We start from the raw sequence: 24,842 nt of genomic DNA, 5'->3' as shown, positions 1-24,842 counted from the left end.
CACAATGGTGTCAAAATGGCAAACTTTGAGCTGCATCTTCATCTTTGGGAAGAGGGTGAAGCCTGCAGGAGCAAAATCTGGGGAGTAGGGTGGGTGTGGAAGTGAGATCATGTTTTTCCTGGTGAGAAACTCACATTTTGTTCTAACTTGCGGTCCATGATGAAATGGTAGAGGTGGTAAAGCATGTGGTCAGAATAGCACCAGTTGCACAGCTCCCAATGTACACAGGACAATGATTTGGGAACACTGAACTCTGAAGGTTGGCACTCCCTGTGACTGCGTGCTGCCTTCTGTTGGCATTTTACAAGACTGGTCTCAACTTTGATACCACCTTGTAGATGAATAGGTATAATTTGTACGTGGGGTTTTTTAGCTCTAAAATTTATTTTACAAGGTTATTGTATATTCATTTTAGTCAGAGCAACCACTTTAATTGGAGCTCTATCTACAGAGGTGTGTGTGTGTGTGTGTGTGTGTGTGTGTGTTTTAAGTTTCATAGATTAGACCCTCTTCAGACCAGTCATTGGCTTTCATATATTGGACCCTTGCTGAGTTTTTTAATTTGAAGGCTGAACACACAAACCAAGTTGGGTTAAAATGTTCTATCAGGTTAAATTTTGCCAGGCTATGCAAGAATTTTAACCTTGGCATTAAGTTTAGCTGCCCACAGAACTGATGTCTACTCAATCCTTGGCATGCCTAAGATCTTGCGTTTTTTGTTACACCATGTGGCAGTTTCGAAAAATGTCTGGTACAAGGCCTCTACCCTTGGCCAGATATCTTTTAGTATTGTAGACCATGTTTGCAATCTTCTCAATCTTAAATTCTGTTTTTATTCTTGCAATGATGCAACAATTCTGTCTGGGCCAAAACTGCTTACTAAATTTAAAATGGGCAAGTAATAAAACCAGTCCTTATTTAACTTTGTAGAGACTATAGACTTTGTGCAGATGAGCGTGGGCTCTCCACTAGGTCAGAGGCACATGTTAATTTTACCACACCTCATCTGAAATCTCCATTGGTCATGCACCATACTGCAGCCCAACTGCTGTACATTAAAGTGCCTTCTCCGGCTTGCCGATCGCACGTATGAGCCGGTAGACGCACCAGAGGGTGGTGGGATGGGGGGGGTCGTGCGACTTCCCCTCCCACTGCCTGTAAGAACAATCAAGCGGCTGAACAGCCGCTATGTTTGTTCCTTGTTCTTATGGTGCAGGGAATCGCTGGCTGAAAAAAGATATCTGATGTCTGTAGCTGCAGGCATCATTCAGATATTCCCACTCAAAGCCCATGACGTACTTTGGGTGGGAAGTGGTTACATCTAATATGGTGCTTATATCTAAAAGAGATTTCTTTTATCAAGCAACTACAGAATGGTTGGTTTAGTCTTTTTACACTTTTTTTTTTTTTTTTTTTTTATAGTTGGAAAGATGCTGAGTTTAATGAAATGGGTACCCTTTAGAAGAGTTTTTGCTAGAAGACATTCAAAGGAGTGGCTATGGATATAGTTTACTTGGAATTGGATATTGTCCAAGCATTTACACATTAGCCTCGTGTGGGAAACTGTCAAATTAAAGTTTTCAGACTTAAAAGAAAAAAAAAATCTTCTATCTATCTATCTATCTATCTACTGTTTAGGAGTTATTCTAATAAACAGCAGCTGGTGACTTCACCAGCACACGCGCTCTGAAGGCACAGCATATCCATGACATTCCTTCAGAACTGTGTGCCGTGCCCATTATGTCATCTTGGCTCAGCCATTTAAGCCGCAACAGCCCACGCACCTGGAAGGAAGACCTGGTGAAGATGGAAGCCTCTGCAGTGGTTTTACTACCACTTTAATAAGTCACACACTAGGGATGGTTCGAGTTTATCAATGATGTACCCCAAAGTTCAGTGTTGGGGGGGATATATATGTGTATATTTATGTGTGTGTGTGTGTGTGAAACCAAGCTGTGCAATAACATCCTTACAGGATGTCTCCAATTTACAAGCCAATCTCCAGGCACTGTATATTTGGGCAACTGTGTCAAATGAGGTTTAATGTTGATGAATGTAAAGTTATGCACTTGGGAGGGCTAAAAACAGGCCTGTATCCTACATGCCGGCATTGGATAAGACAAGGGCACTGCAAGGTCAGATTATGGGTATATGAGGTATCTCAGCCAATGGGCAGGGGTTTTCTTAAATCCCTTGGCCTGCTGGGAGTGTGTGTGTATGTATGTGTATGTCTGGGAGGGCGTGTGTTGTATTGCCTGGGCTGCTAGGCCAGAGTTTGGGCCTATCCCAGGCACATCTGGCTGCTAGGCAGTCTGAGGGCCTATCCAGAAGCAAGAGCAGCGTAGGGTTATGATTGCGGCTTGAAGTCCAACCAGAAGTAACGGTTCTGCCTGTCGGGGGTAGAGGGGGAAGCTGTTGCCACTATGGGACCATCCACCTGATTACCAGAGACCACAGTGAGTAGCTGAAGCAAGTACTGGAGCAGAATTCTCAATTGAGGATGGTGAATAACCTGGAAACTTCAGCAGGGACCCAGCCAGCAGAGGTGACTCTGGCAGAGCAGCCTTATGTGCCAAGCCAGGGACAGAGTAGGCCAGTGGGGTGAAGCTTGAGGATCTGGAGTGCCAAGCTAGGGACCCAGCAGAGAAGCGGGGTGATGCTTGAGGAAGATGGTTCAGTGAAGGTTGGAGGAGCTCAAGGGATTCGGTGACAGTGAATCGTCTAGTCTAGTGAGAGAGACTGGGAGCTCAGTGGGTTGAAGAGCTAAAAGTGTTTTGTAGTTGACATGAAACAACTGTTACACTTTGTTGGAAACTGTTGGAATTCTGTCTCCTATGGCAACAGTCTTACACATGCACATGTGGCCTCTTTCTGGATGCCTTTCCCTGCTTGGCTGTCCTCCTGTAGAAGTGTGTCTGCCAATTAAGGTTGCAACTACCTAAGGGTGTCCTGGCCCTAACCCTCTCTCTCAAAGTTCTGTTCAAGGAGAAATAAAAATCTCTTTGCATTCAAGAAGTGTTTGGCGCCTAATGACTCTACCTTGCATTACACCCACTATGCCTTCCAACCCACCACATACAGAAGGATTTTAGCTATCTCTGGCCCTGGAGGTTCTCCTACTGAAGGAGGCCAGGGACCTTGCTACTCAAGCAAAATCTTTTCTTGTATTAAGGGGTAAACACCAGATCGATATAATTCCTGTACAAATCATTAGTAAGACCATCTGGAATATGCAGTACAGTTTTGGGCACCAATTCGCAAAAGCTGTCGGAGAAGTGGAGAGAAGGGAAACCAAACTGATAACGGCATGGAGGAGCTCAGCTATGAGGAAAGATTAGCTGAGTTTGTTTTTTTTTTTTTTCCCTCTAAAATAGGCAGTCAAGGGGAGGTATGATACACGTATAAATGCACAAGTGGTCCATATAGTGAACTTGATGTAGTTGTTCACTTTCAGGTCATTGGAGCACAAGGGGGGACTCTTTGCTTCTTGAGGAAAAGAGATTTAACCTCTGCATACAGAAAGGCTTCTTCACAGTAAGAGTTGTGAAAATGTGGAGTAGACTCCTTCCAGTACTGGTTCTGGCCAGCTGTTTCAACAAAGCTGGAGGTGTTTCTAAATGCACCAAATATAACTTGATACTCTAAATTTTTAGAGGGAAGTGTGTGTTGCATTTTTTTTTTTCTCCCCAACCTAACTCTGTACAGTGGTTAATTCAGCTCATAAACAGCTGACAGAAAAAGTTGCTTGCAAAGGATATTTTTCAAATCGCATTTAGATGGAAAGGTTAAGTCCAAGTTCTGTCATGTGCACTGAAAAGCTTTACTTCCTCTTCCCCTTTTTTTTTTTTTTTTTTTTTTTTTTTTTTTTTTTTTTTTTTCTTTCTGCCTGTAAGAGCATATGCCTGTAGACACCTGAAAAAGCCATAGTGTGCATGGACACTTTGCTAACGTGGAGGAGTTTCCAGGCAGAAAACAGAGCGCTCAAAAGCCTGTAAGAGCAGCTTCTTTGAGATGCAGTGCGCATGAGCCCTTGGGCTGCATTCACACCTTGGCATTTTTCGGGCTGAAAACCCTCACGCAAAATCCCATTCACTTTCAATGGCACCTGTTCATATTGAGTGTTTTTGTCACCTGATGCAAAATGCCTGAAGCTTAAAGTACAGGAGCTTCTTTTTAGGCAGATTACAGGCTTTTTTCAGATTTTTACATTTGGCCTTTTGAACTGTGGAAAACGTGGTAAAAACCGTGATGACGTGTGACTTTCTGCCTGGAAAAAGTGCTCAGGTGTGAATTCAGCATTAAAGCGGTAGTACAGCCCACTTATAGGCTTACCTGTAGGTAAACGGAATATCTCCTTTGCGTGCATACAGCCGCTGGAAATATTCACCCTGCATGCAGCTGCTGACGTCACGGCGCATACGCTCCTCAAGGTATGATCTGTCGGACCCTCAGATTCTTGCTGGAACCGAGGGCTCCCGCGTGCATGTGCGGGAGTGACCTCATCATGGCTCCGGCCATTCACCGTGCTGGCGCCCGTGAACTGGGAAGAAAGGCCAGGGGAAGATGTCAGCCCTCTCAGCGGTGATCGGGCACCACTGGAAGGGCTTCATTCTAAGGCAAGTATTTCATAATGTGTGGGGTTTTGTTTTATTTTTTTATTATATTCTGCAGCAGTTTACTACCACTTTAAACAGTTTGAGTGTCCGTGCCTCCCAGTGTCTGTATTTATTTTGTACTGCTGTTTTCGACTAGTTGGACAAATGCAGAATATTCTGTATACCAGTGAGTTGTGTTAAAGGCTCTGCAATAGTCGCACACTTTTTTTTTTTTTTTTTTTTTTTTTTTTTTACTCCAAGCTGCAGATGGCTGATTTTCCTTTAACCCATCTGGTGTTTCATGCAGTGGAGGTATGTACAGGGGCAATGATTTTGCCAGTTGGTCACCCCCCCAGCCATTCCTGGTCTCATCAAGCTTAGTGTGGTAAATGCATCAATTTGTGTTGCCATAGCTATCACATTCTGTCAAACCTTGTGGACGCATGAATGATGATGCCGATGGCCAATTTATAGACATTATGGTGTTTGTACCCTGTCAAAGGGCAAAAAATAATGGCTACGTTTTCTGGCAGGATCGCTTACTGAGCTGTTCTGTAACTTATTTATGCACTTTATTATCCTTTTTTAAGTTCTAATTTTTTAATGGTTCTTATTGCATATTAGTTTGTGTTCTTTGTCTCTGACCAATATTAGAATTCAAATCCCTTTGTGCTGTTTTATGCTGTTGCTGTGATTGTAGTGTGAGTGCAGGTTTTCTGCTGCGGTCTTCAGTCAACTATACTCTGGTTAGAGAAACTGCTGATGCTTGTCTTTTTTCCTCTTTGACCTGATAAATTCAGCAGTCGCCTGTAATCTCTTTGCGTCTTGTTTGCTAGTCTTGGCTAGTATTGTGTTCTGGTGCTGGGCAAACCTGTTGGGGGAGGGGGGTGGTGTGTGTGTGTGTGTGTGTGTGTGTGTGTGTGTGTGTTATGTAAAATATCTCACAAAAGTGAGTACACCCCTCACGTTTTTGTAAATATTTTATATCCTTTTCATGTGACTACACTGCAGCAAAGTGTAATTTCTTCAGTGTAAAGTAGTGAATGTACAGCTTGTATAACAGTGTGAATTTTCTGTCCCCTTAAAACAACTCAACACACAGCCATTAATGTCTAAACCGCTGGCAACAAAAGGGAGTAGGCGCTTAAAAGAATGTCCAAATTGGGCCCAATTAACCATTTTCTTTACTCCTTATGTGACTTGTTAGTGTTACAGGGTCTCAGGTGTGATTTGGGAGCAGGTGTTAAATTTGGTATCGCTCATCTCTCATACTAGTCACTGGAAGTTCAACATGGCAAAGAACGCTCTAGGGATCTGAAAAAATTGTTACTCTACATAAAGATGGCCTGGCTATAAGAAAATCGCCAAGACCCTGAAACTGAGCTGCAGCACAGTGGCCAAAACTATACAACAGTTTAACAGGACAGGTTCCACTCCATAGTTGCACAAAAATTGGGTGCATGTGCTCAGCGTCATATCCAGAGATTGTCTTTGGGAAATGGACGTATGAGTGCGGCCAGCATTGCTGCAGGGGTTGAAGGGGTTGGGGAGTCAGTGCTCAGACTATACACCGCATCAAATTGGTCTGCATGGCTGTTGTTCCAGAAGGAAGCCTCTTCTAAGTCCTCATGCACACGGACGTTTTTACAGCTGCTTTTTTGAGCTTTTTTTGCAGCTTAAAAAGGCCTGTCTATGTTAGTCTATGGCTTCATGCCCACCTAGGCGTTTTTGAGCTGCAAGTGGCATAGGCGTTTTTAAGCTGTAAAAAAAACCAAGGACCAGTGGGTTCTGAAAGACGTTTTTCAGCTGTAAAAACGCTCAAAAACGTCATTCACCAACGTTTTTTAGCGTTTTTGATCTATTGAAAAGAAAAAAAAAAAAAAAATTGGAAAAAAAAAAAACGCTCAAACGCTAACGCAGAAAAACGCTAAAAAACACTATTGCAAAAACGCTGAAAAAAAGCTGAAAAAAGTAAAAAAAAAATCACTGCAAAGATACTGGCGTTTTCATAACGTTTTTTTTAACAGTCTGTGTGCATGAGGGCTAAAGATGATGCACAAAGCCCGCAAACAGTCTGCTTGTCTTCAGCAAACTAAGGACATAGATTACTGGAACCATGTCCTGTGGTCTGAGACCAAGATAAGCTTATTTGGTTCAGATGATGTCAAGCATATGTGGCAGCAACCAGGTACAAAGACAAGTGTGAATTTAGATAAAGGACCTCTGCGCTATTAGAGTGAACGAAAAAATGAACCAATAAATAGAATAAGAGTAGAAATGCTGCAAAATCAAACAGTGATCACTAATCACCTAATATATAAAGTGTATATAAATAATTATATGTGATCTTGCGCATAAACCTTAATACAGATCACCAATTAAGAGAGAGTGCTAATGATAGTAGTGATGAAAAATAATAAAAAAAAAAAATATTTTCATCACTACTATCATTAGCACTTTCTCTTAATTAGTGATCTGTATTGAGGTTTATGCGCAAGATCACATATAATTATTTATATACACTTTACAAAGACAAGTGTCTTGCCTACAGTCAAGCATGGTGGTGGGAGTGTCATGGTCTGGGCTGCATGAGTGCTGCCACTGAGGAGCTACAGTTCATTGAGGGAACCATGAATGCCAACGTGCACTGTCTGTGACATACTGAAGCAGAGCATGATCCCCTTCCCTTTCAGAGACTGGGCCACAGGGCAGTATTTCAACATGATAACCCCAAACGCCTCCAAGACTACAACTGCCTTGCTAAAGAAGCTGAGGGTAAAGGTGATGGACTGGCCAAGCATGTCTCCATACCTAAACCCTATTGAGCATCTGTGGGGCATCCTCAAATGGAAGGTGGTGGAGCGCAAGGTCTCTAACATCCACCAGCTCCGTGATGTCATGGAGGCGTGTAAGAGGACTCCATTGATAACCTGTAAAACTCCATGCCCAAGAGTTAAGGTATGAGGCAGTGCTGGAAAGTAATGGTGGCCACACAATATTGACACTTAAGGCCCAATTTGGACATTTTCAATCAGGGGTGTACTCACTTTTGTTGCCAGCGATTTTAGACATTAATGGCTGTGTTAGTTCTTTTGAGGGGACAGCAAATTTACACTTTCATACAAGCTTTACACTGTAGCAAAGTGTCATTTCTTCAGTGTTGTCACATGAAAAGATATAATAAAATTACAAAAAAATGCGAGGGGTGTACTCCACTCTTGTGAGATACTGTATGTGTATATATCTGCACAACTTAATTGTTTAAAGAATCGAGATTGTGATTCCACCCACCCCCTGTAATCTTAACACAGCATTTCCTCAATTCAGTGCACTTAGACCCCCCTTTCACGCTTAAAAAAAAAAAACCAAACTCCTGAAAACTGCTTCCCATTTAATATCAATGGATTGTTTTTTTTTTTTTTGGTGGGGGGGGGGGGGAGCAGGTACCCAGTTTTTACAGGCTCCCACTTTCTCCCCTGGTACCGCAAGGAAGATAACCTCTCCTCCCTCCAATCTTCTGGGACACGTTACAGGTCCCAGAAGATTGCCTGACCATTCACAGCATGCAGCGCGGCTCTTGCAGCCAGGTGCCCAGTTAGAATGCCGGTGCTGCGGAGAGGAGCGAGGCTTCGTGCGCCCGCATCGCTAAACCGTGGGACAGGTGATAGTCTGATTATTAAGTCAGCAGCTATACTTTTCGTAACTCCGCTTTAATTAAAAGAATCGTGCAACTCTAATAAATTTTAGAATTTTTTTTTAACTTGCTATACGAGCGATTTGCTATACGAGTAGTATGATCAACTTTAATGTAAAAAAAGTGGAATGACCCTCACAATGTTAAACAATATCCAGCGTTATGGCATCTGGTGCTCATCTGCATAAAGCCACTGGTGCATACAGTATGTGGCCAGAGGTCCGGGGGTGCTGGTGGCTCCCAGCATTTTTTGGAGAACTTGGACGTGCCCAGCCGGGTGGGGCAGCATAGCACATGTTTGGAGCATCGGGAAGTGACGTTAACTGTTCCCCAGTGTCTCAGAATTCTCCATGAAGCGTTGGGGGCCACCAGCGCCCCTGGACCTCTAGCCACATTCTGTATACACCAGCAGCTTTACGTGGATGAGCACCAGACTCCTTAAAGTGATTATAAAGGCTTTTTCTTTATTTTATAGGAGAGAAATATATATATATATATATATATATATATATATATATATATATATATATATATATATATATATATATATATATATATATATATATATATATATATATATATATATATATATATATATATATATATATATATAATTATACTATACTTGATACTTGCCTGCTCTGTTGCAGTGGATTTGCACAGCAACAGCTTGGATCATCCCTCTTCTATGGTCCTGGCCCCAACGGCAAGTAGCTTGCTATGGGGGCACCCAAGCTGAGTCACAGCTCCCTGTGTCCATTCAGAAAAGGAGCCCTGAGCCGGCCCCTTCCCCTCTCCCCTGATTGGCTAGCTGGCTATGGCACCACTGCTGTGTCTCAGCCAATCGGGAAGGAGAATCTTGGATTGCTGAGACATTCGTGGTCAGATGGTGACCGCAGGTAAGTGTGAGAGGGGGCTGCTATATGTAGAAGGCTTTTTATCGTCATGCATAGAATACATAAAGAGAAACCTTCTGACTTTACAACTCTAATGCCGTGTACACACTGTCTGATTTTCTGACGGAAATGTTCGATGTGAGCTTTCGGAAAGTCTGACCGTGTGTATGCTCCATCGAACATTTGCTGTCGGAATTTCCGCACACATGTTTGAGAGCAGGTTCTCAAATTTTCTGACCACAAAGCTTGTTGTTGGAAAGTCCGATCGTGTGTACACAAGTCCATCGCACAAAAGTTCACGCATGCTCAGAATCAAGCAGGAGCCGCACTGGCTATTGAACTTCCTTTTTCTTGGCTCGTCGTACGTCACCGCGTTCTCGTGTTCGGAATTTTTGGCCAACATTTGTGTGACCGTGTGTATGCAAGACAATTTTGAGCCAACATCCTTAGGAAAAAAATCCACGGTTTTGTTGTCGGGAAAATCTGATCGTGTACGGGGCATAACACTGGATATTGTTTTTGACATGGTGAGTATTAGTCCACTTTTTTACATTAAAACTGAACATACCACAGTACCCAATTTTCAACAAACAACCCCTGTTAAGTCATTTTTATATGAATAAATTGGTTGTGGAACAAATCCTGAGTTTTCATTATTTCATAACGAGTGTTTTGGATTACAAGCACGCTTCTGGAACGAGTTGCGCTTGCAATCCAAGGTTTTACTGTGTGTGTCTCTCATACGTAGTTTTAGTTTAGCTATTGGTTACTTGACCAACAAGTGTTTTATAGATCTCTAGTCTGCAAGAGTGACACGAGTTCTAAATCGGGGGCTCAGCTGCTTTTTTTGAGTTACAGGTTGCTTAACCCACCATCTTTATAGATCTCTCTGGTGCTGTGGAGGAGTGACAGGAGCTGCAGGAAAGCAGCTGAGCTCTTCTCAAGATAGAGGGGGAAGTCACATATTCCTAATATGAATTGTATCATTAAGTGCTAGTTCACACCAGACGCAGTTCCGTTCTGTTCTGTTTGCTTATTTTCTGCACAACCTTAAAAGGTAACTCTGATTTGTTAAAATCCTTGGGAAATGGTGTGGGGTGTGTGTGTGTGTTTTTTTTTCTTTCTCAACAAAAGTGGAGTTACTCTTTTTAAACTGTTAATCCAGAGGAACGCAAAAAACCTTTAGAAGGCATGGTCCTATTTTCTTCAGCAGGGGGAAAAAATCTAGACCTGGATATGGAGTTTAAGCACAGGTCATCTTTCTAAAGACATTTGTTGCGTTTTTATCCCTATGGGGTACTGTATCATTGAACGCTGAAATGTAAGCACAGTGGGTAGCTTTTTTAAATGCATCTGAATACAAAACCTTTTTTAAAATGCTGTGCTGTAGTGCCTGGGCAACGCCTGCATTACTGTCACTGATGGTCTATTTTAAAGGGGGGGGGGGTGGAGAGAGAAAAACTCAGTCAGCATTAGGACAAGCTAGCCTGCATTTTCAGATGGGCAGGGCAGCAGTAGCATTTTTATTTATTTTTTTAAATTTTTCACTGTGCATAGGTTTGCTTTCAGCACAGGCTTGCATACGCTTTTTTTTTTTTTTTTTTCCCTGGCAAGCCAAAATGATATGGCGTGAGTAGGTGGCGCTTGAGAAAAACCAAATACACTAAAGGCGGTGTAGCAATGGTGTGATAGATACTGAATGTCCTTAGTAGCTATCAAATGAGTAGATTACAGAAAGCCTGAAGTGCTTGTCTTCTGTATAGTGAATTACAATTGAAACTTGGCATAGCAACTTCTTATGCACAATGTGAATCGCTGGCATGTGTGAAACAGTTGATGGGTGGCAGTTATACTTCCTTTCTGTAATGGTGGAATCTAGCGTCTGGTGCTTGTATATCACATTTAGTAGAATGGTATTTCAGGTATTCTAAAACTGTCACCCTAAATGTATCTGTGTCGATCATGTATTTGCTATGAGGGCTATATGCCCCCCCCCCCCCTTTCCAAGAGGAAATAGGTTAACATTCCCATCCCCCATGGTGTTGAAGGCACAGGGCTTGCTTTCCCTTGTGACATGTATGTATCCTTGCACTTGACAGTAGAGTGCTCTAGGGAATGCAACACGTATCAACTTTCTTTTTAGTTATCTGCAGAATTTTTCTTTCTTTAAACACTTGGCTTAAGGCCTCAAGCACACTGGGTATAAAATGTTTTGGGGAAAAAACTTATAAGCCTAAACGTGTGCAATGCAAGCCATTATGAGCATTTTTATTTTATTTTTTTCAGCCAATTTTTAATTTTTTTTTTTTTCCAGAGGTCCTTGTGTGTGTGTGTGTGTGTGTGTGTGTGTGTGTGTGGGGTTTTTTTTTTGTTTTTTTTTCCCCCGTTGTCTTGTGCGCATGGACACTAAAAAAAAGTCTTCCTGCAGTCATAGCTGTTCCTAATTGATTATTAATTAAAGTTCCCTTTGAATTGTATCATTGGCAGAGACATGTGGTATACAGTGCCTAGGAAAAGTACCCCCTGACATTTTCCCCATTTTGTCATGGTACAACCAAAAACATAAATTTTTATTCGGATTTTATGTCATAGACCAACACAAAGTGGCACATAATTGTGTAAGGAAAATGATTCAGCATTTTTTACGAATATCTGAAAAGTGTGGCGTGCATTTTGTCTTCAGCCCCTCTTTAGTCTGATGCCTCTAACTACAATCTAGAGGAAACCAATTGCCTTCAGAAATCACCTAATTATTAGATTCCACCTGTGTAATTTAGTCTCAGTATAAATACAGCTGTTTTGTAGTGAACAAACAGCATCATGAAGACCAAGGAACATACTAGACAGGTCAGGGATAAAGTTGTGGAGAAGTTTTAAAACTGTGTTGGGTTATAAAAAAAACGAAATCTTTGAACATCTGACGGAGCACTGTTCAATCAATCATCCGAAAATGGAAAGAGTATGGCACAGCTGAAAACCTACCAAGAAATGGCCAGGCAGGGAGAGCATTATTCAGAGAAGCCAAGAGGCCCATGTTAATTCTGGAGGACCTGAAGAGATCCACAGCTCAGGTGAGAGAATTTGTACACATGCTTACTATTAGTTCTGCGCTCCACAAATCTGGCGTTTATGGAAGAGATTGCTTTCTTCTTGCCCCTAGTCCTGTTTGCAGTTTGTGAGAAGCCATGTGGGGGACCCAGCAAACATGTGGAAGAAGGCGCTCTGGTCAAATGAGACCAAAATTGAACTTTTTGGCCTAAAAGCAAAACTGTGTGGTGGTAAACTAACACTGCACATCACCCTGAACACACCATTCCCACCATGAAACATGGTGGTGGCATCTTCATGTTGTGGGGATGCTTTTCTTCAGCAGGGACAAGGAAGCTGATCAGAGTTGATGGATGGAGCCAAATACAGGGCAATCTTGGAAGAAAACCTGTTAGTCTGCAAAAGACTTGAGATTGGGGTGGAGGTTCACCTTCCAGCAGGACAATAAACCTAAACCTACAGCCAGAGCTGCAATGGACTGGTTTACATTACAGCGTATTTATGTGTTAAGCCTCGTACATACGGTACGATTGTTGGCAGGGGATTGTCTGACTGACTGTTGTCCTAAAACCTTACAGTTAGTACGCTCATTTTGACAATTGTCTAACTTTTGGCCGGCAAATGTTGGATGGCAGTCTAGTAAATTTTCGTCGGACAACGGTTTGATGTCAGTTTTTCGTATGGTCAGTACACAAATCATATCCCACAAGTCGAAGGTACAAACACGCATGCTCTGGATCAATGCTCACCAAAAACATGAAATTAGCAGAAGGGGCACAAAGGGTGGCGCTCAAGAGCTGAAATTCCTCGTAGTACGTCACTACATTCGTGTTTGTTGCACGACATTTGTGTACCGTTGGTATGCGAGACAAGATCCTGTCACATGCCCTTTTGACAAAAAATAAGACTCTCTCGGTTGGCCAACAATCGTACCCGTGTGTACGAGGCTTTAGAATGGCCCAGTCGAAGTCCTAAATCCATTTGAGAATCTGTGGCAAGACTTAAACTGCTATTCAGATGCTCTCCATGCAGTCTGACAGCGCTATTTTGCAAAGAACGGGCAAAAAATGAATTCTCTAGTTGCAAAGCTGGTAGAGACCCAAAAAGACCTGCAGCTGTAATTGTATAACGTAACGTATTTGTATAACGTATTTGTAAAAAAAAATGAGAACCATTTATCCTTTTCCTTCAACTTCACAATTTTATGTGCCACTTTGTGTTGGTCTATCACAAAAAATTCCCAATAAAATACATTTACATTTTTTGGTTGTAACATGACAAAATGTGGAAAATGTCAAGGGGTATGAAAACTTTTTGTTGTGTAATATATACAGTATCTCACAAGTGAGTACACCCCTCACATTTTTGTAAATATTTTATTATATCTTTTCATGTGACAACACTGAAGAAATGACACTTTGCTACAATGTAAAGTACTGAGTTATTTTGAGGGGACAGAAAGTTTACACTGTTATACAAGCTGTACACTCAACACACAGCCATTAATGTCTAAACCGCTGGCAACAAAAGTGAGTACACCCCTACGTGAAAATGTCCGAATTGGGGCCGATTTTAGCCATTTTCCCTCCTCGGTGTCATGTTGTGCTTTAAAAGATGTAAAAAACACTTTGTGAATGGCCTAGTTGGCTGGAGAAGGAAGGAGGGCCGAACTTCCAGATGAGTCCACCATGGCGAAGTCAGCCAGAAGTGGGAGCGGGTACCCGTCAAAACCAGGTCTCTGCCCCCCCCAAAAAAGTGCTAAATGTAGCAGCAGCAAATAAGCGGCATTTCCCCTTTTTAGGTGGAGCTTTGCTTTAACAGGGACAGGGGTGTTTGCATTGATCAGTTTTTATTAATTCATGTAAAACCTTTATCCTAAAAGGAGGGGAAAAGTTTTGCTGTAACTGATTTATAAAATGTTAGCTGGTGTTTGGCTTTAATTTTGTTAGCAAGTTCACCTAAAACTTTTAGTCTAACACTACCCTCTCCCCAGATTGACAATGCTGCTGTCCAAAGGGGTCTGTTTTTACTACTTTATCCAAAATAGATACCCTAAGACGAAGTGTTACTGGCAGGATCATCAGGTGAAATAAAGGGAAAGCCTAAAGAAAACTAATGCTGCCATGACATCAGGGTGGATTTGCTTTAAATCACTTGTAAAAAGGCTTGATTTTAAATGAACTCTCTTTAAATCCTAATTTTTAAAGCGCAACCCTGTTATCTGTCCCATAGCGGCTCCTCTGACCCGCTGTTGACTCACTGACCATCTCATTCACTTTAATGGAACGGCTGGTGATGCGGCAGTGACACAAGGTGAGGGATGTGGCGGCAGCAGGTGAGTGGATGCCCGCTAACAGGTGCTGTCATAATGGATCTGAAATGACAGGTGCTCTTTAAATGTAAGGACTCATTCTTGCTGGTAGTTAGAATCTTTATTATTTGCAAAGAAAATGAAGGTTTCCTATTTAGAATAAGCTGTCAGGTTAGTAAAACCACAATATCAGGACCGATTTTAGGTTAATAACACATAGTTTGAACTACTCATTCTTTTATTCAATCAATTAAAACAATAACCTTATTACATATTCTTGTATTTGCTTAAACATCAATGTTTACTAACTGAAGTGCATAAACAATATCTTCGAAAAAACAAACTTAAACTGGGTCCACATGAGAAAAACCCCCCAAAACTTCAAACACGGTCCTTGCATCACAGCACATCGTCTCATGATATTATTTTCATTCGGGCCATTAGGCCTTGCATCTTTGTTGCATTGCTTGCATTTTGCACACACAACTGCTTTACCCATAGGTAAAGGCACTTCATTTAAAATATTCCCAAACTGGGTCTTGCATCTGCTGCCAGTGTGTTTTTTTTTGTTTTTTTTTTTTTTGCTCCTCAAGGGAGGAATAAAACACTTCAAGCTATGTGCAGAAAGATCACAAGGTTTATAAGCTGCTTAGGTTTCACTTTAATTTTCACTGCTTGTCCTTCCTCCTCACACTTTGAGCCTGGTACAGATGTATTTCTCTAAAAAAAAAAAAAAAAAAAAAAAAATCATACAGTTTGTAGTGTACATAGATTTAAAAAACAATGGACTAAAGGAATATTCCTGAACTTTATTTTATCTCATGGTTACTGTGAAATTGTGTGAATGCTTCGATGCAGAGCATGTTATCTCAGCTTGGATTCATTGAATGAGTTTACCGAAAACGTAAATATTTCAGAATGTACAGCCTCATGCTACATAACCAAGCTCCATCTCATGCTGAATAAACTAAATTATTGTATCTTAATTAGGAAACTATCTTTTAGATACATTTTTATTCAAAGCGTTTAAGATTAATTTGATTTTAAAAGTCTGGTTTTAAATTTAAAGTGTGGTGTTTGTTTGTTTTTTTCCCATTGATTTTTATCCACCCTGCATCACATCTCATGACTGGTTAGCTGTAATATATTTTGTTGGGTTCAACACTGCCTTGTGTGACCTAACCTATTGCACAAGAGAAATGCTGGCTTGTATTCTATGTCTTGTGGGAAGGAAAACCAGAACAAAGTTGTGAAGCAAATCCATGACAAAAAAAAACAGATTTTCACTTTTTTTAAAGTAGTCTGAATGCACTTTTTTTTTTTTTTTTTGTATTGTTTTACTACTCTTCACCTCTGTCCTTCAATTCATCTTTAATGGAAGTCTGATCTTTAATTTTTGCAGAATGTCCGGATAGATCCAAGCAGTGGGTTTGCTTATGAAATGTGGAGAGATCTTCCAGTGCCCTTCTTCATGTCCATCTACATCTTTGAAGTAGTGAACCATAAAGAAGTCCTTTTGGGCGAAAAGCCCAGGGTTGAGGAGCGTGGACCATTTGTTTACAGGTGCAGTAGGGTTCACATACTAGGGTAGCGTTCACAAAAAAAAAAATTGACCACTGGACCCATGATTTCCACTTAAGCCACAGCGTACAGTATATAATCCTATATAAATTCAAAATTCTTGAGGCTTATGGAAATTGCAGCACGTTTACATGCAGACAAGTGGTTAAAAAAAATGATGGGCAGGTTATTGAGTTTGCCTCTTCCTTTTTTTGTGAAATGGTGAGCTAACCCCCTTACTTTTGTTTTTACTTTTGCAGCCAAATTGGGAACCCGCCTACTTTTTATTACATATATTTCTACTCGCATAGCATACCTTAAATGATGGGCCCTTTAAGCCTTGCATAACTGGCATTTTTGAGCAAAACGGAAGGTTTTCTGATCATTCTTCTTAAAACAAAACAACGTGGTGGAGGCTTTCAAACACATCCCAAAACTAACAAACATAGAGCAAAGGAAAGCGGAAACCATCCCCCTACTTAACCACCTACAAATTACAGACTTGATTGGCGCAGCACAGGATACAAACTTGAGTCATAAAAAAAGTAATTGTAAAGTTGTGGGTTTTTTTTTTTTTCTTTTTTTTAATATAACATGTTATACTTGCCTGCTCTGTGCAGTGGATTTGCACAGAGCAGCCCGGATTCTCCTTCTCAGGTCCCTCTTCTGTGCTCCTGGCCCCTCCCTCCTGTCGAGTGCCCCCACAGCAAGTAGCTTGTTATGGGGGCATCTGAACCGAGTCGCAGCTCCCTGTGTCCAGACATGGAGCTGCAGCCTGGCCCTGCCCCTCTCTCCTGATTGGCTGGCTGACTTTGACCGCAGCGGGAGCCAATGGCGCTGCTGCTGTTTCAGCCAATCGGAAGGGAGAGTCTCGGATGGCAGAGACTTTAGTGGACATCGCTGAGCAGAGAAGGGGGCTGGGGGGGGGGAGGCTTCTGCGCACAAAATGCATTGATAAAAAGTGAAAAATGTAAAGGTGGGTTTCTACAACTCCAGATGTCCAACATGTTTCACAATGTAGTTGCTTCATCAGGACAGTGGGTATGAGATTCAGAATGTTTAGTAAACAACACTGATATAAACTCATACATTCATTGTTTGTATATTTTCCAAAATCTGCTCACATTACATTCTTGCCAGTTTGGGAGATGCCACACAAGTCTGGCAGGTGGACACGGGCAATAATGGCCATCACTTTTCCATATAAGCTGCTGTAGGTAACAACCAAATACGTAGACTCTAAAACAGAAACATGTGTTGTCTAATGAACACACTATCCAAATTACCATGATAGAGCCAATAAAGACTAAAGGCATGACTCGCATGAGGATATTGCTGCATAAGCAAAGTTCTCTGTATTCAAGACAAGATTGTTTTAATATCCAGGGATAACTACTAGATGGCAGGAATAGATGCCTCATTGGTATGTTTGGTGTAGGTCAAAATTCACCATATATACTTGATGGATAAATGTATTGCACATTTTGGCTGTCCATTTTTGACAGCATTGTGTGCTGATGCAATTGTGGGGTCACCTTTACAACTATGCTTTTTCCTCTGTTCTGGTTTATAGACCTTAAGAGGTCATTGGTTTGCATTTCTTTGTAGGAACTGCACTTCCACTTCAAGCATAGCCCCTTTCTCCCTCCTTAATGCCTAAACATTTAGGACTACATAGAAACTTATTTCTCCACTGACTTTTATGCCCATGTCACGTCCCATTCGGCTACCAATCACATTTTGCTACCTGTTGGAGTGTGCATGTGTGACTACACCATATGCGTTCCAACACTGTTGTAAGACCACTTTGCGACAGGGCCCCTCGTTTGCTCTCCACGCTTCGGGCATGGCCTCGCTTCGCTCGGCATAATTATAATCTAACTCTATGTCCACTTGGATGGTGGGGCTTGAACCTGGACTCAGGGGTGTGGCCACAAAATTCTGCGTAAGCGCAGATTGCCACAGTGTTGGAACGCATATGGTGGCGTCAGTCCAGCGGGTAGCCAAATGTGATGGCTCGCCATATGTGACATTACACCCACCGACCCTTCACTGGGACCAGGAGGAGGAGGAAACATTTACTCACTGGTTACTGCTGTTTCCTTGATTGCAGTACCCAGTGGGTAAATCTCTACACTACACTAGCATCATTAGTACTAAGAGGCACAGAATAAGTGGCAGATGCAACCAGGACACTATTGAAAATCAACTTTACCCAAACTTTAACACATTTTGTATTGTTTTTGGCTCATGGAATTTACTAGGTGTGCGTTTTTCAGCCTATAGAAATTTAAAAGTACTTTTTTAGTAAAAGATTTCAGTCGCTGAGTAGATTTTTGATGAATTCAGGTACAGATGCTATTATTGCTGGGTTTTATACTACCTAAACTTTTTTTTGTTTAGTTATACAAGGAGTAATCTCACTTTTTTTATTTATAGGGAACGCAAACAGAAAACGAACATAACTTTTAATGATAATGGGACTGTCTCGTTTGTTGAGACACGGATTATGCATTTTGAACCTGATATGTCTACGGGAAGTGAAGAGGATCACATTGTATTTCCAAACATTCTTGTCCTGGTAATTTTATTAAATTTTTTCCCAAGCCATTATAATGTTACTGAAATTTGTATATTTAAGAATGCTATCTTGGACCAGAATCAGAAGCCAACATTAAGCGGTCTTTTGGTTATTCTGATGCCAATTTAGTAGTTCTTGTTATACCTAGAATGTTTGTTAGTTTTTTGGTTTAGCTGAGATAAATGAAATACAATACAATTCTACAGTGTGTGTTTTTTTTTTTTTTTTTTTAACTTCTGCGTTTTATGCATAGTTAATTTGTGATAAAGCAGCTTGGTTGCAGTATATGAAATGTTTCTTAAAGCCTAACTCTAGGTTTTGTTTGGACCAAGCTGGTTCAAACAAATTCTTTCCCTTTTTAACAAATGTTCCTGCTGAAAGCACTGTATAAACTGCAGCAGCTACATACAGTGCTGTGTTCCAGCAGCAATATGGGGAATTCTTGTTCCCCTAACAAAGTTGAGTCAGGCAGAGTGCTGCTCAGCCATTAACATTAAGCGTTTGTATTTTATGAATGAATACAAGGCTTTCTTTGGCTTAGGTGGCGAGGCTGGCAGATGGCACCATCTTCACCTCAGCCATTCAGAGGGAGCCTTGTATTAATTTGTTCATAAAAATGCAAAGCTTCCTATGAATGGCTGAGCAGCAATTAACCTGACTTGATTTTGTTCCAGGGATGGGAAGTCCTTGCACTGTTGCCTAAACATAGAGCTGTGTAGCGGATGCTCCAGTTTTATACAGCGCTCCTATTACTGAAGGAAATAGTTTGGGCCAGCTTAGTCCGAACCATTTCAAGTTTGCATTAAACCTGGAGTTAGGGAGCCCAAAACGTCTCTATGGTAAAAGTTTAGAATATGCAGAGTATGTACAACATATAGTTCAAGGCGTTTTAGGTAAAGTGTTTTTTTTTTTTTTTTTTAATGCAGACCTGTTTTTGTATTTTATACCTACAGGGTGCATCGGTGATGATGAAAGATTTACCTTTACCCATTAGATGGGTTATCAGTGCAGCATTTACATCTTTCAGCCAAGAGGCCTTCTTAAACAGAACAGTGAAAGATATCCTGTGGGGCTACAATGAGCCATTTTTAGATTTTATAAATGCATTACTCCCTGGAAAACTTCCGTTCAAAGGGAAATTTGGCTTGTTTGCAGATGTAAGTGAAACGTGTCCTTGTTTTTAGGCAAACCTGATCATAATGCTTATTTGCCTTATAAAATGGTGCATCTTGTAATGTCGTCCTAATATATATTTTCAATTTTTTCTCTCTAGTTCAATAACTCAAACTCTGGTATTTTTACGGTAAACACTGGAGTAGAGGACATCAGTCAAGTCCAAATGGTAGATACATGGAATGGGCTCACAGAGGTAACTTGTGTTATGTGGTGGCTCTACTTTTTTTTTTTTTTTTTTTTTTTTTTTAAAGGCATAGATTAACGAGTAGTAGTAATCTTGTGTTTGCATGACGGTTCTCCATCTGTTTTTCCTTGGAGCAGGATCTGTACCACTGGTTATACATGTCAGGACTTGTGATGGTAGTCAAGATTCTTTTTATAAGAAAAGCTGGGGGAAAGATGTTTGTATAACAGCTGCAATGCCCATTTTGTAAAAAAACTATCCAAATCTGATGGCTTCTATGAAACTTTAATAAAAGCAAAAAAGTATTGTGCCTCTAATTGCATTATTTGTGCGTAGTCAGATATAGAGCTAGATATAGATCTATCTCTACATCTATGCTTTAAATGTTAGTACTAGATTAAAACCATTTATCATGACTGAACAGGACATCACCTAGGTTATAGGCTGGCACCTTCAGGTGATTGGACACTGGCAACGTTTTTAAGGATATGCCATTGGATGCAGTGGTGTATTATTCATGGGTGTTCACTGAACACAAACCCTGAGCGGGGGGCCCACTGTGACCCACACTGCACCCATGGATGATCGTCCCTGGTTGACGGTGGGAGAAACAGTTGCACGCACCGATCCCCCTGTATAGTTTTCAGTGAAGCAGCTGACAGCCGCTCCTCTGACTCTGATCTTTTAGCATGGAGAGTGGTGGAAACATGTCATTTACCGGCCCTTTTCTTTTCTGAATTGGACATAGTGAGCTCCTGTGTCCTTTAACTGAGAGCATAGTAAACTGTTAACTCTGCTTCAGTTTGAGTGAACAGGAGCCTCCGTCTCCTATTCATTTATTTTCAGTGCTGAGGCTACTGAGAAATGGACTGGGGAATCTGTGTCCTCAGTCCCTTTCTCTGTCCCAAAGGGGTGATGTCAGGGGTCTGCTTAGATCCCCCCCCCCCCCCCCCCCCCCGATATCTCACCAAAGCCCACCAACAGGGCTGATTTAAGAAAAAAAAAAAATTGTAATTAAATTGTAAAAAACTTCTATAAATTCCCCCGCCTTACTGACACTACTAATAAAAATAAAAACAATTATAAACTACTGACACCATCCAGTGTGCCCCCCCCCCCTCCCCAGAAGCACTGTAAAAATATTTGTATTATAAACAAAATTGTAAAAAACAGATAAAAAAATAAAACGAAATGACACTGTCCACCATTTCTCCCCTCCCTCTGATCAAAATAATACAAAAAAAAAATACAAAAATTGTAAAACAAATTAAAAAAATTCTGACCGTCCACTGCTCTATTGACCCCATCCTCTGGCTCCCAAAAAGCATTTTGAAAAAAATAAACTACAAAATTAAATTTTAAAATAACGAACTACTGACACCATCCTGCACATACTACCCACCACCATACACTCCGTGCTGTACATTCCCTATTTAATATTACCACATTCTGCTCTATGTAAGTCCTCTCAGACTATTAAGCCATGTTTTTTAATATTCAACACCATTTAAACCACACCCACATTTCGCCCCAGTGCTTTTAGCAGTGCCTAAGTCCCACTTTTTATCTTGCACACGGGTCCACTGATTTCATGATACACCCTTGCCTGGATGCCTCCCTGAAACCCTACCCCACTCTGTGGTTCTCCAGTTATTGCTAGTGTTATAAGATGATGGACCTCTTTTTGTGGAGAAACGACTTTTTATCTTTTAAATTCTTCATTCTATGCTTGGATGTCCTTCAATGTTTTCTAATAACACAATAGAAGCAGCGCATCCGGTTTGACCATATTTGGTAAAACCTTGGGCGTCATACCCAGACCACATGCTTTGGGGACAGACTGTAATGTTGCTTTGCATATCGGACCCTACATGGGCACTTGGAGCATTCCCTGTGCTGAAGGTCTGCTCAACCTCAGAGTGACAATGCTCCCCTTGCACTGGAGCAGGAACAAACTTTTAACACCATTGTTTCCTCTCTTGCCAAACCCCTTTGGCCACAAAGACCTGGATGGGTAAAATAAGAGGAATGTTTGACTTGCCTGTAAATGTGCTGTCTTGCAGTACAGGACACAGGCCCTCACTTCTGTTCCTCTATTGTTCTGAATGGTTTACTTCAAAACTGGGGACTCATGAGGTTGGTTAGAGTTAAGGGGGGGCAGGGGGCGCCCAGGGGTTATGTCCTTTTTTAAAGCTTTGTCTGTGTCCTGTCACGTACTCAAGATATGGAATTTACAGGCAAGGAAAATTGTTCTTTCTCATTGCAAATTACCTTTTTGGTCCCCTGCGAGCCCCTTCTTTCATCAGATTGCCCCAATAGCAAGCTGTATGCTATGGGTGGGTGTTCCTAAACTGGGCTGTGTGCATTCTTGGACATGCTTGGCTCAGCCACAACCCCCTGCTCTCTCATCACAAGAATTGGCTGACAGCAGCAACCTATGGCTATCGCTGCTCTAACTGTAGCTTGTGAGAGCAGGAAGATGGGAAAACAAGGGCTGCAGCCAGGTACAATGCTGAATTGGAGGACCCATGAAATTGTTGAAATTGAATGCATTCCGGCTAAATGCTTTAGGTTTAGAATACCTTTAACTCTACTTCTTATGGTCAATATGTATAAAACAACCAGCCAACAAAATGTTTGTTTTTTTTTTTCTTTGTTTTTCCAGGTTAATTTCTGGAATTCTGAACAAGCAAATATGATTAATGGAACCGCTGGTCAAATGTGGCCACCTTTTCGGACACCTGCTCAGCCTCTGGAGTTCTACAGCCCAGATGCCTGCAGGTATTAATGGCAAATTTAGGGCAGGGGTGATTTTACTTTTGCCCTTTGTGTTTTTATATGCCATGCAGCCCCTTATAATGTCAATTATTTGGAATCGTACATGCTAGTATTATCCAAAGGCCTACATGTAGTGTATACATTACTTGTTAGTCAAAGTGTGTGTAATATATATGTATAGTATTCTATCTCTATCTAGGCTCCCTATTCCCCTCTTATGGACTGAACCCAGACTCAACCCAAGGGCATGCTATGGCCCATGACCTGGAACAACTGTGTGATTCAGGAGTTGAAGTGTTACAATTGTATTAGTAAATATAAACTGCTAAATACATTTTCTCATCAGTAATCTTATGATGTCTATCAGTGTCTGGTTAAAGCATGTAGGAGGAGTTTTCATTCTCTGACGGTCTTATGAGGCTGCATGACCCCTGACCCTCTGGCTGGACAGTGCTGATTGGCCCTGTGTCGATCACATGCACCTTCCGGGAAAAAACTCTGCACATGCTCAGTTTGTGTATTGCTAGTGCCCCCAATCCATCTGCTGATAGAATGGGAGAATTGGAGGAGACTGGGTCAAACAGCCTTTTTACACAATGCAGAGGATTAACCCCTTAGGTTTCAGAGTGAGTATAACAGGCATGCTTTACTGCATATACAGACTGATTTTCCTGTTGGTTTAGTAACACTTTAAGACTTCATTTTGCTTCATCCTTTTTCATCTGGGACCAAAGCATTGAGATATCCAAGTTACTACTATTTTCAGTAAGAGTATTCATGAAATCCTGCATGCTTCTCTGGTGCATTGTACAGGTTACCAATTAAAAGAAACCTGTACAATCAGGTTTTTTGGTAAATGCTCTAGTAGTAGTAAAAGTGCCACCTTAGTGAGTATGGAAAGGGGGTGCCATTGCTGACCCTCAGTGTTGGTTCGCTTGCTGGCACAATGATGCTTTGGCATCGGTCTTTTCTGCGTTTGTCCTGTATCAAATGGAGATGAGGAATTCTGACATAAATTTACAACATGCTTGCCCAGTATTGAAGTCAGAATGCCTTTAAAGCGGAACCCAAAAGTGGAACTTCCGCTTTGACAGGTATCTTGTTCCAACTTCCGGGAGCCACAGCCGCGGATATTGATGTCACCGCAAGGCTCCGTCCTTCCCCTGTTGCCAGGCCAGTAAGAGGTACGGAGCCTCGCGCATGCACAGTAGGGTTCCCAGCGTGAAGCCGTAAGGCTACACTGCCGGGTGCCCTTACCCACAATGGCGGCGGCAGCCTCCGACAGCTGATGAAAACCGCCACGATGCCGACATCGCTGGACTCCGGGACAGGTAAGTGTCCTATTAAAAGCCAGCAGCTGCAGTATGTGTAGCTGCTGGCTTTTATTTTTGCAGTGGTGGCAGACCTTTAAGCAACTAGCATTTGCAAAAAGTGTTAGGAGCCACCATATTTTTTTCATGAAGGTAACTTTAAACTGTGTCCATTAAATTTTACTATTTTTGGATTACAAAACAGTGCTCGCAATGAAAATGGATGAACCTTGAAACTGCTTATTTTAGCAGAAGATGCAGCATGTGACCTTGAAAGTAACACTTTGAACGTTGGCTATGAAGGCCATTTATCATTGCGTAGATTCTATGTAACAATTTCTGAAGCCTTAGGAAGGTCGGCTTTTTTTTATACAAACATGACTATAGAACATAATTTTAGTATATCTAGAAATTTGTGCTGTTTATGGGATCTTCATACTTCTATCAGGCATATACTGTATACGTAAATGTAAGGTTATGTGGCGCCTCATTTTCAGTACGTCTTGGCTAAGTAGTTCTGAATAAAGACAAAGTTCAGCTCTATGATGCAGTAGGGTTTGTGTGGGTCCAGATTTTTATTTTAGGTGTCTGAATCTGGACTGCACATTAGCTGATGGCCCTAACTTAAAAAAAATTATAGGAATAGTAAAGGTGTGTGTGTGTGTGTGTGTGTGTGTGTGTGTGTGTGTGTGTGTGTGTGTGTGTGATT

General features: G+C 41.4%; 1 protein-coding gene across 2 annotated transcripts in view; it reads left to right on the top strand.

The window, feature by feature from the left end:
• The window catches only part of SCARB1 (scavenger receptor class B member 1), a 164,073-nt gene that overhangs the window by 68,333 nt on the left and 70,898 nt on the right, over positions 1–24,842 (top strand). For both annotated transcript variants that reach the window (XM_073627855.1, XM_073627845.1), the window contains exons 2-6: positions 15,947–16,107; positions 18,544–18,685; positions 19,639–19,842; positions 19,959–20,054; positions 22,711–22,826. In XM_073627855.1, coding sequence (XP_073483956.1) covers positions 15,947–16,107; positions 18,544–18,685; positions 19,639–19,842; positions 19,959–20,054; positions 22,711–22,826 — 719 coding nt within the window. The remainder of the gene's footprint in view (positions 1–15,946; positions 16,108–18,543; positions 18,686–19,638; positions 19,843–19,958; positions 20,055–22,710; positions 22,827–24,842) is intronic.

The sequence above is a fragment of the Aquarana catesbeiana genome, linkage group LG01 (assembly GCF_042186555.1).
Source record: "Aquarana catesbeiana isolate 2022-GZ linkage group LG01, ASM4218655v1, whole genome shotgun sequence".
Taxonomy (NCBI): Eukaryota; Metazoa; Chordata; class Amphibia; order Anura; family Ranidae; genus Aquarana; species Aquarana catesbeiana.
The sequence above is the reverse complement of the archived record's forward strand: the minus strand, read 5'-3'. Positions and strand labels throughout refer to the sequence as shown.